The sequence below is a fragment of the Balearica regulorum genome, chromosome 2, assembly GCF_011004875.1.
Source record: "Balearica regulorum gibbericeps isolate bBalReg1 chromosome 2, bBalReg1.pri, whole genome shotgun sequence".
NCBI lineage: Eukaryota > Metazoa > Chordata > Aves > Gruiformes > Gruidae > Balearica > Balearica regulorum.
This window is the reverse complement of record NC_046185.1, coordinates 20,813,536-20,826,321: the sequence shown is the minus strand read 5'-3', so window position 1 is coordinate 20,826,321 and position 12,786 is coordinate 20,813,536. Positions and strand designations below refer to the sequence as shown.

The 12,786-nt window shown below is 38.4% G+C and overlaps 1 protein-coding gene across 7 annotated transcripts in view; it reads left to right on the top strand.

Moving 5' to 3' along the window:
* OXR1 (oxidation resistance 1) overlaps window positions 1-12,786 on the top strand; it is a 299,537-nt gene that overhangs the window by 220,203 nt on the left and 66,548 nt on the right. For all 7 annotated transcript variants that reach the window (XM_075743500.1, XM_075743497.1, XM_075743499.1 and 4 more), the window contains one exon: window positions 9,161-9,243. In XM_075743500.1, coding sequence (XP_075599615.1) covers window positions 9,161-9,243 — 83 coding nt within the window. The remainder of the gene's footprint in view (window positions 1-9,160; window positions 9,244-12,786) is intronic.

Sequence of the window (12,786 nt, the reverse complement as noted above, 5' to 3'; positions counted from 1 at the left end):
TTATCTTTACTGCAGAATTAACTTAAATGTTCAGTTTAATTTGAGTCTCATCTATACAAACCTCTTAGTTAAATGAGCCAACAGCATGTCTTATAGTTTAGTATGCTGCTTGCTTTGTCTGCTGTGTAAGGGGGAGTGTGGCCAGCAGAGTGAGGGATGTGGTTTTGCTTCTTTTCTGTGGCACCAGTGAGGCCGTACTTTGAATATGCGCTTTGGTTTGGTGCACCGTTAAAGAAGGCTGCTGAGGAACTGTAGAGGGTTCAGCCAGCATGTTTAGGGGCATAGGGCATATGACATGTGAGGAAGGATCGATGGAGCTGGGCTTTAGTCTTGCAAAGAGGAGACTGAGGTGACTTGGAGTCAATCTAATAGTGACCTACATCTGCCTAAAGGGGCTCACTCATCTCGGTAGTAACAGATGATAAAAGAAGGGGCAGCAGCTATGAGTTTTGGGTTGGGATGTTTAAATTGGACAATAGAAAAAACTGTACAAGGAGGGTAGTCCATCACTGGGACTGGGTTTTAAGCTGACCTAATTTGATGTTGATGATTTTCCCACTTCGAACTGGAGACTGGAGTAGATGTACTCAAGCAGTTTCTTCCAGATAACACTTTGATTCTGTGAGGATGTACTTCCACACCTGGAGTCTCATTCTTCTTCCCTCCTAGACATTTTTACCTCATGCCTGTCTGCGGTCACTTCATGGAGGGAGAAGAACACTGCACAGGCAGTCTTGACTTCCTGCAGTGTGTCCCTCATTAAGCACAGAAGTTAAAGAAATGAAAATCAGTCATTCAGAACTTCTTGTTCAGAGATTCCTCTTAACCAGTCTGTCAGGGAAATTGTTCTAGCTGCCTTCTACTAAAAGATTTTTGTTGTTGTTTTTCTTCCTCAGGCTCAACTTGATCATTCAGTTCTGAACTGTGTGGCCTGTGGGCTTATTCACATTTTTTTTCTTATCGGCTTTCAAGTCTTGATTGGTGCGATAACCATGCACAGTATATCTGGTAAGCCATGTGGCCTATCAGTCCTCTGTACTATGGTGAAGGTAGCAGCAGTGCATTAGAAAGATAAATGTGCAGGGCCAAGTTACAGTACAGTTGTCAAGTCCTGCTGTAAAAGTTAGTATCTTCCTTTCTAAAAATGTGTCTCGGAATAAAGCAGGCATAAGAATAAGGTAGGGGTTTTTTCCTCACTTCATCCTTACTCAGTACTTTTAAGAAATTAACAGGTGTGTGATAAAGTATGAGAGGGGCTTCAAACTGGGGAGACACAATTCTGCAAGTTTTCTTGTACATGCTGTTCTGGATGAAGCACATGTGAAGTGCACCAGCACACTTTACAAAGACACTAATGCTTCGCTTTCATGTCTGAAAATACTTCAGTTGGTACAGGCATTAGAAGCAAATGTGATCTTGGAATGTATCAGGCTGGTGACTCAGTCATCTTGTGATATGTTAATGTATGCACAATTTCTTCTCCCAACTTATGCGCTACTAGAATATAGAAATTCTTGACTATTCCCTGGGTGCATGTGAAGTTAAATGGTCTTTTACTTCATGTTATACTTTGTACTACTACATCTCATCCTGCTTTTTTTTTCCTCCAAGCTTTGGTGCTACAGAACTTGTTGTGTGTCCTTTTGCCCAGCCTTTGCTGTTGATTGTATTTCCGAGTTTGTTTGCTGATGCGCAATTGAACTGTTTCAAAAACTAGCCCATTGGGAACTCATGAATATACCCTCCATTCTGCTAGTTTCTATTTCACTCTCCCTTTTAGTGATTTTTTTTTTTTTACATATTTTACAACTCTTGGTCACTTTTTTACTGTTCAATAGGATTCTGATGTATCAGATGTTTGACTGAAGTCTAGATTGTATCTGTTTCTGTCATTTGCTAGATTAGTTTATAATTTAAATATGATTTATTCTAGTAATCTGGTATCCTTTGACTGTATTGCATCTGTTTTAATGTGTCATGTTGCATTTTTATTGTAATTTTTCTAGTTAATTCCTATTTCTAACATAAAACTGTTTCAAAGCTGATGTTTTATTAAGAACCTGTATGCTTATGGCTGCCTTTTATCTCACTACATGTATAAATAATGCCTTTCTGTTCATCAGTAACCAACACATCTCTCTGTTATATGTGTGGATTTCCCTCTGGCTTGGTTTGGTGGTGGCCTCATGCATCTGCATTGCCTAACAAGAAATGTGGAAGGAATCGTAATTACAGATAACTGTAATTGCTAGCAAGACTGTTTAGTCCTGGTAAAAATTGGGAAGACTTTCACTTCAGGCTAGGTTTCTCAGTGCTTTATCCAGCAGGACCTTGAAAACATCCAAGGATGTAAACTGTGCAACTGCTCTGGGCAATTAGATTTTTATCTTTTATCCATTCAGAAGCTCTCCTGTTTGTCCATATATCTATTGTCTTTTGTTCTCCCACTGTACATCACTGAAGAGCCTGGCTCTGTCATCTTGACACCTGTGGGGAAGATATCTAGAAGGTATAGGAAGGCTGCTGTTAGTCCGTCGCATCATCTCTTCTTCAGGCTGGAGAAGCTCTGTTCTCTTAGCCTCTTCTCACAGCCCCTGACTGGCCTTTCACTGAAATAGTTTTCACTTTCTTGTATTGAAAGGGACTGCCTAGGGAGGAGGACAGGGACACTAGAGCTGTATTCCGAAAGCAGTCTGAGTGCCAAGTTAAGGAGAATAGTTGCTTCTCTCTGGCACTCTGTCTGCTGGCTGTGCTCCTGTTAATACAGCTGAGGATGCCGTTAGCCTTCCTTGTTGGCAGGGCACGCTGCTGGCTCATGTTTGCCTACCAAGACCCTCAGGATTCTTTCAGCAGAGCTCCCTGGCCAGATAGTGCCAGCCTGTACAACACAAGGGGCTCTTCCTTCCTGTGCAGAGGACTGTATCCTTTTGAATTTCATAAGGTTCCTGTCAACTTGTTCCTCCAGCCTGGCCAGGTCCCTCTGAATGACAACCCTGCCCTCAAGTATGTTGACTTGTCCCCCCCAGTTCGATGTCAGCTGCAAACTTAATACAATAAACTTGTACAGTGAGATGTTTGCTGAAGCATTGGTTATAACTTCACATACACAGTAGATCTGTTTGCATGTTAGCAGAGTGGCTGTGGTGTACAAGTCTGCTGCATCATTAAGATAAGCTGAGTTGAGCTCTTAGGAAAAACTAGGTATCATTGGCTTAAGTGTTATAAGGCAAAGTGTAAACTCTTAAAGATGTCTAAGGATAACTTGATATTGCTGCTTGATGGTCAAACTGTTTATGTGGTCTTGTGTAGACTTGAAGATGTACAACTAAATGGGCTTAAATATCTGAAAGAGGTAGACAATAATTATTAATTGAAAAAGTTGACTTCCTTTGTCTCACTAGAGCAGTCATGATTTTGCAAGTTTTCATTAATATATACATTTGGTCTGCAGAGAGATTGTACAGTAGGTGGAGATTGCGGTTAGGTAGTCTCTAATGTATTAAACTTTATACGTATATAATTCATATGGAACAGGGCAGGAAGCTTACTGTTGTTAACACATACTGTTGCATAATCTGAAAACTTGGTGAAGCATTTCTGTTTACCCTGAATGTGAAATCTTATTTTAGAAGAAAGCCCATGTGATGTACATACCAGGAGTGCCACGCATGGAGCTGGCTTTATGCCTCCTAGCCATTTGTAGAAGTGTCCCGCCTTAGATTTGTTTCTATTGAATTGTTTTTCATCCTGAAATCATGCATTTAATTATTTTTGCCTATGTGCTATGCAGCTCACTGGATAGCAGAAAAAAGGGTCATGTGTTAGGGGGATCAGAAAATGAACTTGAACCAGTGCTGAATCTGTGTTGCAGGAAAAAGCTATTTTAATGTGTTTGAAGTGCTGATCCAGCATTAACAAGGTCTTGGATGCATTTAGATTGGGGTTTTGCTTGAGAACAATGTGAACAAAAGAGTCATGTGGAGAGCAGTGATAAGGATCAAGAGTTTTGAGAGCTTGGCTTAGACTGAGTCACAGAATGATTAGCAGTTGCTTAGCAAGAGGAGACTAACTGAAAACCAAAACAGTTTTTGCTAGAAAACTGTGGGCTACTAGCATCTTGTAGGCTACTATTGAGGCCTCTTTGTTTCTGGTTCCTAAGACATTAGAAGATAACCGAAAAAATAATATTCCAGTAACTAGCATATCTAACTGCAGGAGGGGGAGGAGGGTCAATTAGTTGCTATACTGAGATGGAGCCTCTGCTGTTAGGAACCCCAGGTCACCAAGCCTTATGGAATATAAAGATTTCCTACTTCAGTATTTCTGTTTCTTTATGACTAGATTATAAAAATCTATTTTTTATTGACCAGAACTAATTAATGAAGATGTAGTATCTATGCTTCCTCTGTTTTATCAATTAGAAAGTTGTTTCATGTGCTGTTAAATAACAATGTGTTTGAGAATATTTCAAAGAAAAACTACTTTTCTTCCCTTACTTTCTTGTGATTCAGTTTTTAAAAATCTTTATCCCATATGTGCTGCATGTGTTTTTTTAAGATCCTGTGAAAAATTGTCCTAGACAAGCATTTAACAAGGCTGCCGCCTCTGCCTTTTTCTTTAAACACATGTAAATCTAATGCATAGCTTGCCGTTCTCATGTTTAAATAATCTTTTTTCTCATCTTCTTGAATATAATAAGCTCAATTAATAATTGTAAACAGTTTGCAGTAATTGTTGACTTGTCCAGCTTACTTGCTTTATCTCAGAGGATGCTTGTTTGTTTTATCAGTTTATTACTTTGGAAGAAGTGATCTTTGTAATTTCTGTTAACATTGAAACAAATAGAAGATCAGCAGATGAGAAACATTGCAAGTTATCTGAGATATAAGCTTAGCATGCAGAAAAATAGTAGGGTAAAGAAAAATCAGCTCTGCGCAGAGCTTGAAGATACTCCTAAGCAGTTCTTAGTGTGTATTGTTACTCACAGTATAAATCCTGATTTCTCTTGGCTAGCTTTTATTGCCAGAAGTCCAAGGGATGTGCTAGAAGCATCAGCAAACAGAAAAAAATGAAGGTCTACAGCTCAGCTGGCATACTAAGAAATGAGAAATGTCACTCTTCTCATGTCACTTTGAACTAGCAGTGCCACAGGAATATTTTCAGTCAACCAAAATTCATTGACACAGGGCCATACAGAGGCAGTTAGTGGAACACACACCCCCCACACACACACCCCCCCAAATGTTGGAATTTTAACTTCAGTTGTCTTCAAATTTCATTTGAACAACACCACTGATGATTACATATTTTAAGGTCAAAAATGCCTCATTGAAAACTGTATGTTCCTAAGGCCCCTTTTCCTATCTTGGATAAATATGTTGGAACAGTAAAGTCCTTCTCTCTGGTTATGTTGATGATCATATGTAACTATTCTTATGCTACAGTCATTTAATCTTAAATTTCTGTGTGCATGCATTCAGATTAAATATTGGTCTGGTGTCATTGTGAACACTGCCATCTACATCTTTCTAGTTCTAGTCTTTTAAAGCCTAGGCAGTTGAAATATTTTCATGTCATTTGCAAATCTGACGTGGTTTTTCACTTCAGTGTTTCAAGCTGTTCTACCTGCAAAATGGTAGTTCAGAATTAAAACATCAACTCTGATGTTACAAAAGGTCTGGTTTTGTTTCTGTCTAAAACAGTATGGCTACAGATCTGATAACCTAGCACTGCCAGTCCCCTTGTCAACAGTAACTTGTTTAACTCGTGAGGTTGTGCGCAGCGTGCTCGGTGGTGTCAGGGTTTTTTTTATACCTGTGGTCTGAGAACGTCAGCCTTTGGTAATCGCACTGGCTTACTGCTGGCAGATGAGGTAATGACTGTGTAATCTAACAAGATGAGCTCATGTGCAACAGAGTTACCAGGAAAACAAGTAAAATGAGAGGATAAGACTGATTCCTGCTGGCGCTGAGGTCTTTTCAGACTACTGCATCCTATGCTGGAAGTTGTGTCTGCTTTCACATGCTTCCTAGAATACTAGGGGCACAAGGACAGCTGAACAAAAATAAATAGCCTGCTCATTCAGCGAGAGATAGTTGGAGGCTTTGCAGTATGCCATCAGGGAGGTTGAATTCATGTTTTTGCAGCTCAGACCTATTTTCACAATTGAAATACCTCCTAGTTTTGTTTGAGACATGAGGTGAAACGGATGGGTTGTGTATGAACAGACAGCTGAAACACTCAGGCTGTGGGCAGAGGTGTGTGTGCGGTTTGGTACCTGTGCCCGGTGCCTGGCCAGCCGGGTAGTTGTAGCTTGGCACTGCCTGCCTCCGTTGCTTCCTGACTCGGGGGACTTCGGTCACAGCAGGTTATGAAACGCTTGAATCCTGTATCCGTGTAGTGAGGGGGAAATAATACTGTCACAGAGGGAAGGCATGAAAGTGGCACTGATAGGAAGGGTAGGAATTACTGTCTTGGGTATGGGAGGGGATGACATTTAAAAAAAAAAAAAAAGATGAAAAACTGAGGATTATAAGCTCCTGGGGAGTTTGTGGTAGGAGTTCTTGCATCTGCTTTCCTCCGAGATGTCTGTGACAGGGACCTGCCTTCCTTAGCCTTACCTCCTGATTGCTTTTACTTTTCTGAAGTTACCAGAGTGCTCTGAAGTCTAAAGCAGGAGGTCTTTCTGCCCTGAAGAACAATTAACTTTCCTTTTTTTATTTCTGACATAAGGAACAGAAGTGATTATTTGTGCAAGACTTTATTCTACTGTTCAGTTACTGGAGATGAGAAGATAACTTGACCTCTTGAGTGGCACCTGTCTGCAAACTCTTTAGACACTTATATATGAAGTAGTAAGAAGAAAAAGGAAACTTAAATTTGGGTATAGGGAAAAAAAAAACCCGCCACCACAAAAAACATTGGGCTATATACAAATGAAGTGCATATATACATTTGTAGTATGGGGCTTCTGTAGTTCTAATAGCATAGGGGGAAGCAGGGGAAGAAGATGCTTGTTCTACAATAGGGGTGCTCCATGTATAGATTAAGGCACGTATGGGATCTTGGATGAGATCAGTCTTCCTTCAGCTGCATCCTTTGACTTTTGCTTCGGAGTATTTGAACCAGACTACTGTTGAAAGAAAATGTGTAGGCTGCTGGCAAGGCTTTGATATGGGCTGAAAAATTTGGAACAGCTACAGTGCAGCAGCTGTTGCAGTTTTTCAGTCCCTTGCTGAGGAGGCACCTTGTGTTGCAAGGTCAGGTAGAAACTTGGGTAACAAAATATTTGACCTGGAAGAGGAGAATATTGGCTACTGTTAGTCTACACACAAACTTCTAGTGTGTTTTATTCATTACTGAGTTGGCTTAACTTCCCCTAGAGACACTTGTAGTGTCTTTAAAACCTATTAATATAATCAGAAATAAAAGCTTCCTTTAGGTAACTTTTAAAAGCTGTGATTAGTAAATAAGGGAAGAAATACCTTTTAATATATTGAATGAACATAGTAGGGTGCAGAATTGCAGTGTTTAGAATTTCAGAATTTCTAGAAAGTTTTTAAAAGTATGCTTAGTCTTGACTGTCATTCATAGCTATAAAAACTTACCCTAATTAATACCATGTATACATCAATTTTTATCTTGTAGGTATGGGCACATTCTCCCTCAGACTTTTTTCAGTATATTAAAAAAGTAGCATTAGTCCAATGTTTATTTCCTTACTATATGAAGAACATCCCAGGAGAGTACTTATGTTGAATCTGCTAGAAATAACTTTTATTGTTGCCCTCTGTAGCTTGCCCAATATAGCAAATGTGAGATATTTGTTGAGGTTTTATTTTTTGTGTCTTCTGTTTCTTATTTTTTGACACTGCAGAACTTCCTGTATGTTGTGTGCCCCCCCCCCCATCTTGATAATTTCAACTACCCATGTAGAAATTTGGGGGGTACATGAAATTTGTACAAGTATTTGTCTGGTTTCTTTTCCAGTGTTGCAGTCAGGATGTGAAATAAAAATAGTAATGCACAGAAATTGCTATTAATTTATAGCAAGTTTCCTTAGTGCCTCAGGTGAGGCTTACATAAACTTACAGCATGTTTTCTATTTTCAACCCAGCTGTGCTAACATATTTTAAAATAGTGTATTTTGAAGGTTTATTTCTTCAATTTGGTTTGAAATATTTTAATAAATATATTCAGTTATGGTAACAGAAATTTGAATGTATCAAAATGGGAGTATAACTAGTCTCATTGTAACGTGAAAACCTAATATCTCATTCATGTAAGTATTTTGGGCTCCTTATAGCAGATATTTAACTGTTGAAAGTGGAGGCCTTGTGACAGAGACTTAAGAGACTCATCTCAAAAAATGCGTGTGTGTATATAAATGGATATGTTAAACAACAAAAAAACCTTTCTAGAGATGTAGAATTAAATGCTTTCTGTTGAATCATGCAAGTACACTGTTGCGTTGTCTTTTATGATAATATCAAGCCAATTAGTATCAAAGAGTAGAGTATACTTCGAGTATAAATTGTTGATTTGGCTTATGAAATTAAGTCATCAAAATACAATGCCTTAAAAAGAACAGTTCTCATCTTGTGTTATTTATTCAGAGTCTTTATTGTTTATGCATAGGCTGTATGTGTTTGCTGCAGACAGGATAATCGTGAAGCTAAACGCTAATGTTCTTTGTTTTACAAAAAAGCTTTAAATACTCTACGTATCAAACAACATTTAGACAAAAAATCTCAACTGATTAGATGGATCATACAGGAACTCCAGATCATCTCCCCTCTAGACAAAAGCAGACTGGGTACGATATAAAGCCAGTCAAACACAGTAGTTCCAGTAATGCTGCTTGCCTGATGGGGTCAAACTCCTATTTAGTTTTCCTTCATTAATAGCTTCCTGGATAGCAGCAAGTACTTACGCAGTTAATTAATTCCCGGTTATCAGTGGTTTATATTGGTCAAACTCCTAAAGCACTGCAGAGGAATGAAGTCCCAATTCTAGCAGCCGGTTGTCTGTTAGAGTCACCGGGAGCAAGCTGTGTAACTGGTGAATTAGATGTCTGCCCACGGGGCTGTAGTCAGCAGCCTGTGACAGTGCTGAGAGAGGAAAATGAATTTAACACGCACGTTGCCTCAATTTTTTTCAGACACTGGCCAGAAGAAGACCCCAGACAAGAAAGATGGGCGACGAATGTCTTTTCAAAAGCCTAAAGGGACTATTGAATATTCTGTAAGTTACTGTTTTATTGTTAGAATGTCATTGCATAGCAAGTGCAGACTTAGTTTCATTACAAAATAGAAGCAAAACAGTAATGTGCGTTGCCTTTCATCTTAGAATTCTGTGTATCTGATAGCTTATTTTAACAGGAGTTAAATCTGGAATTAGGTATTAGTACTTGAGTAATGCTTTTTAAATTTGTTTTTCATTTTTTTAAGTTACTTTTTTCTTTCAAAAAACCAAGCTAATCAGTCTGACTGGTTCACTTTTAGGTAACTAGTTAGAAACAGTAAATTACATTAATTATAAAATCATGTGCAAGTTCCTTGCTTTCAGCATTATTAATAAACTCTTGGCATCAGGAGAAATAACAGAATGAAGTTGGGGGGAACTATATCTTGATACTGACCTTCTGGCATTCTCATAATTTTCATAGATCTATACCTTTTACTGTACAGATCTGTTTCTGCAGCAGTATCTGAAAATGGAGACTTTCTCTGCCTGTTCTGTTCTTGAAATGACCCTCAAACTGTACTGCAGTCAGCTTTTCACATTTGTGGTTACTAAGGGAAACTGAAGTGAGAAGTATCTGTCTTGTGTTATATACTGGAAAGATAATTAAGCCTATAAATAATGCTTAGAGGGTTTACGTTAAAATAGGGAAAGTCTGTCACAGTTATCTTTGAATGCTTTTGAAGCTGGACATGATAAAATAAAAATGAGATCTTCTTTATAAAAAGTCTTTACATGGCCTCTTGATGTTCTCTTATTCCAAGAATAAGAGATATGGGGGAGACTTAACTCTTGATGTTATATTAAGCCAAGCTGTGATATGGCTTAAATACTGAGAAGGCTGTGATAGTTATTTGGGGAGAGGCAGAGGATGTGTGTATAGGAGCAAGAAGCACTTTGTTAGTGTGGCTTATATTGAGAACTCAAATTATAGTTCTAGCCTATACTAAAGACTTCCTTGAAGTTGAAATTAAAAAAAAAATGAAATTTTTGCTGCTTAGGTTCTAGCAGCTGACGAATAGTTAAGTAAATGTGACTGTTGTTTCTAATACATTAACCCCATTTTGTCTGAAATAATTGGAAAAAATACTTAAGTGTAACTCTGAAGTTGGGATTCCTCTTCAGTCAGTAAATCCGTGAACTTGTCTCTTGCCAGCATGTGCATGCCCTTACCTTGGTGTGTAAGATACCAGGCAAAGCTAAAGCACCAAGCTTTACTTTTTTAAATTAGTATGTTTGTGTCAAGTTGGCAAGTACTTCTGCAGGTTTTTGTATTCCAGTAGGTGGGGATTTAGTTGCAAAAATAACTTTCTTAATACATACTGAAGTATGTGTCATTTCCTTGTGAGTCAAAAAGACGATTCACAAGAATCAAAGACTTTCTGTCTTTAAACTTAGTCTTGCTTCTAAAGGAGTCTGTGTGTATGGAACATGGTACTTTTCAGCTTCACAAATGCAGTATTCTGTCTGGTCTTACTGTATCTTCACTCCTGAAGCATTTAAGTAACATCAAGTTTTCAGAGCTGTCAGTTATGTTGTGCACATATGTCTTAAGAAAATACACAGATTAACCTTACAAACCAAGGTTATGTTCACTATATGTGTAAGAGAGGTCTGGTAACTGTTGTGGTAATTTGCTATTGTTACTATTTGTGACTTTATACCATGTGGAGAGATGAGCTTATGTCTGGTGTACACACACATATTTATATGTTGGCATGTGTTGCTGCTTTGAGTAGTAGAAGAATGAAGACAAAAATCTGATTCCTCCTCAGTACTGTTGAAAAGTTAGTGGAGTTTTTTGCTTTGTTTTTTAATAATAATTTAATGCATTTTTGCAGTGGCTACGTGGCTTTAGGACAAAAGGTCTTTGTCTTCCTGAAGTTTAGAGCGAGATGGAATCTCACTGATGCAAACAATGGTTTTTAAGGTGAAATACACTTCCCACTAGAATTTTTTTTAAAAAAGAAAATCATTACTTTGGGGACAAATAAACAGTAAAACATATTTTTCTCTTTAAAGATAAAGCCAAAAGGCAGTTAATGTTAAAGATTTTTATTCTAAAATTACCAAAGCATAAAACAGTGGAACTACTGTTCTGTGTGTAGCACCAGCAACATGTCAACAGATGTGGTACTAAGTGAAGGAAGCAAGTCCTAAGCTTACTCGGGCTGGTAGGTTTAAAAGAATGTCACTAAGTTACTTTTCAGTAACTGCCTCTAAAGGATACAGAAAACTCTGGTTTATTTTCACTGTTACTGCTTAGACAGTGAACAGATGATTTTTAAGTTAATATAGTTTCTGTTATTCTGAATGTCAGTGAACAGATTAGATGCAAATTGATGTCATCCATTATTTCAAAGTTCATAGTTGGTGCTCCAAGCCAATTGTTTTCCCCTTCTGCACACATCTAATGCCTGTGAACAGGCTCTAAGGACCAACAGAGCAGATAACGTGAATTATTCTTACTAGCTAGAACTCTTACTCCTTTTTATGTTGTGAAAATAGCATTTTTATGTTGCTTATTTGACATTCTGTTTCTGTTGCATTAGAAGTATTTTGTGTTGCTTGTTGTACAAACACAGCCAGCGTCTGGCTACAGGTGTTAGAAGAGCCAGCTACAGATAAATAAAGGAGCATAAGCAGACAGTGTTGAACCACTGGTCACCAGTGATGCTAGCCTGGTAGCAGTTGCAGGACTTCAACAAAAGCCTTCTAACCCCTCTTCCTTTTGAGGAGAAAAAGGAAATAATTGTGGCTATTTACAGATAGTTTATTCTCAAGTACAATAGACTATACAAGAAAAAGCACTTTTTGTTGGGGGAAAAAAAATAAAAATTACGGGTGAGCAATGGAGGCAGATGATTTGGTTTATCCATGTTGGAGCCTCCAGTGTAAGACTTCCCTTCCCCTGCCCCACTCCTTCCCCTTTACCTCTCTGGGGATTGAGGGCTATGCTCTTCTGAAACAGCAGATAAGCACATAACACAGAGTATGTTGTCTAGATCATGAGAAGAGCCTGATATCAGTTAGTGAAGGTGACGTGAGTGTGTAGTACACCAGAGTCTTAAGACTGTGTTTTAAGCCAGAGTCTTCAGTGTAGAACTACCAGTCTTCCTGCATGTGATCTTTTACCAGTTATTTAGTGGTAAGTCCTACATCTGGAATCTGGGTCTGGACTCTCTTTTTTGTTTTACTTAGAAACTAGTTAGGTATGTATACTGAGAACAAAACTACGGGGGCTTCTGAAGTCAGCTTCTTAAGGTAAAACAGAGAGGAATTTCTGATCCTTTCTTAGCTGAAGGGATGTGGGTAGCAAGTGTTTTTGTGATGACCATCAAACAGGTAAAAGCTTGCTAGACTCCAAACCTGCATGAATACTTGGAATTTCTTGTTGTAATGACTTGCTGAACATACTTATTTTGAGAGCAGAGAAATGGTGAGTATCTGCTAGTATCTTTCTAAAATAATTGTATTTTGCTTTCAGTCCTAGGGTAGCTTGGATTGGGAGTGCTAAAGATTCTCTCACTGGTGTAGCTAGTT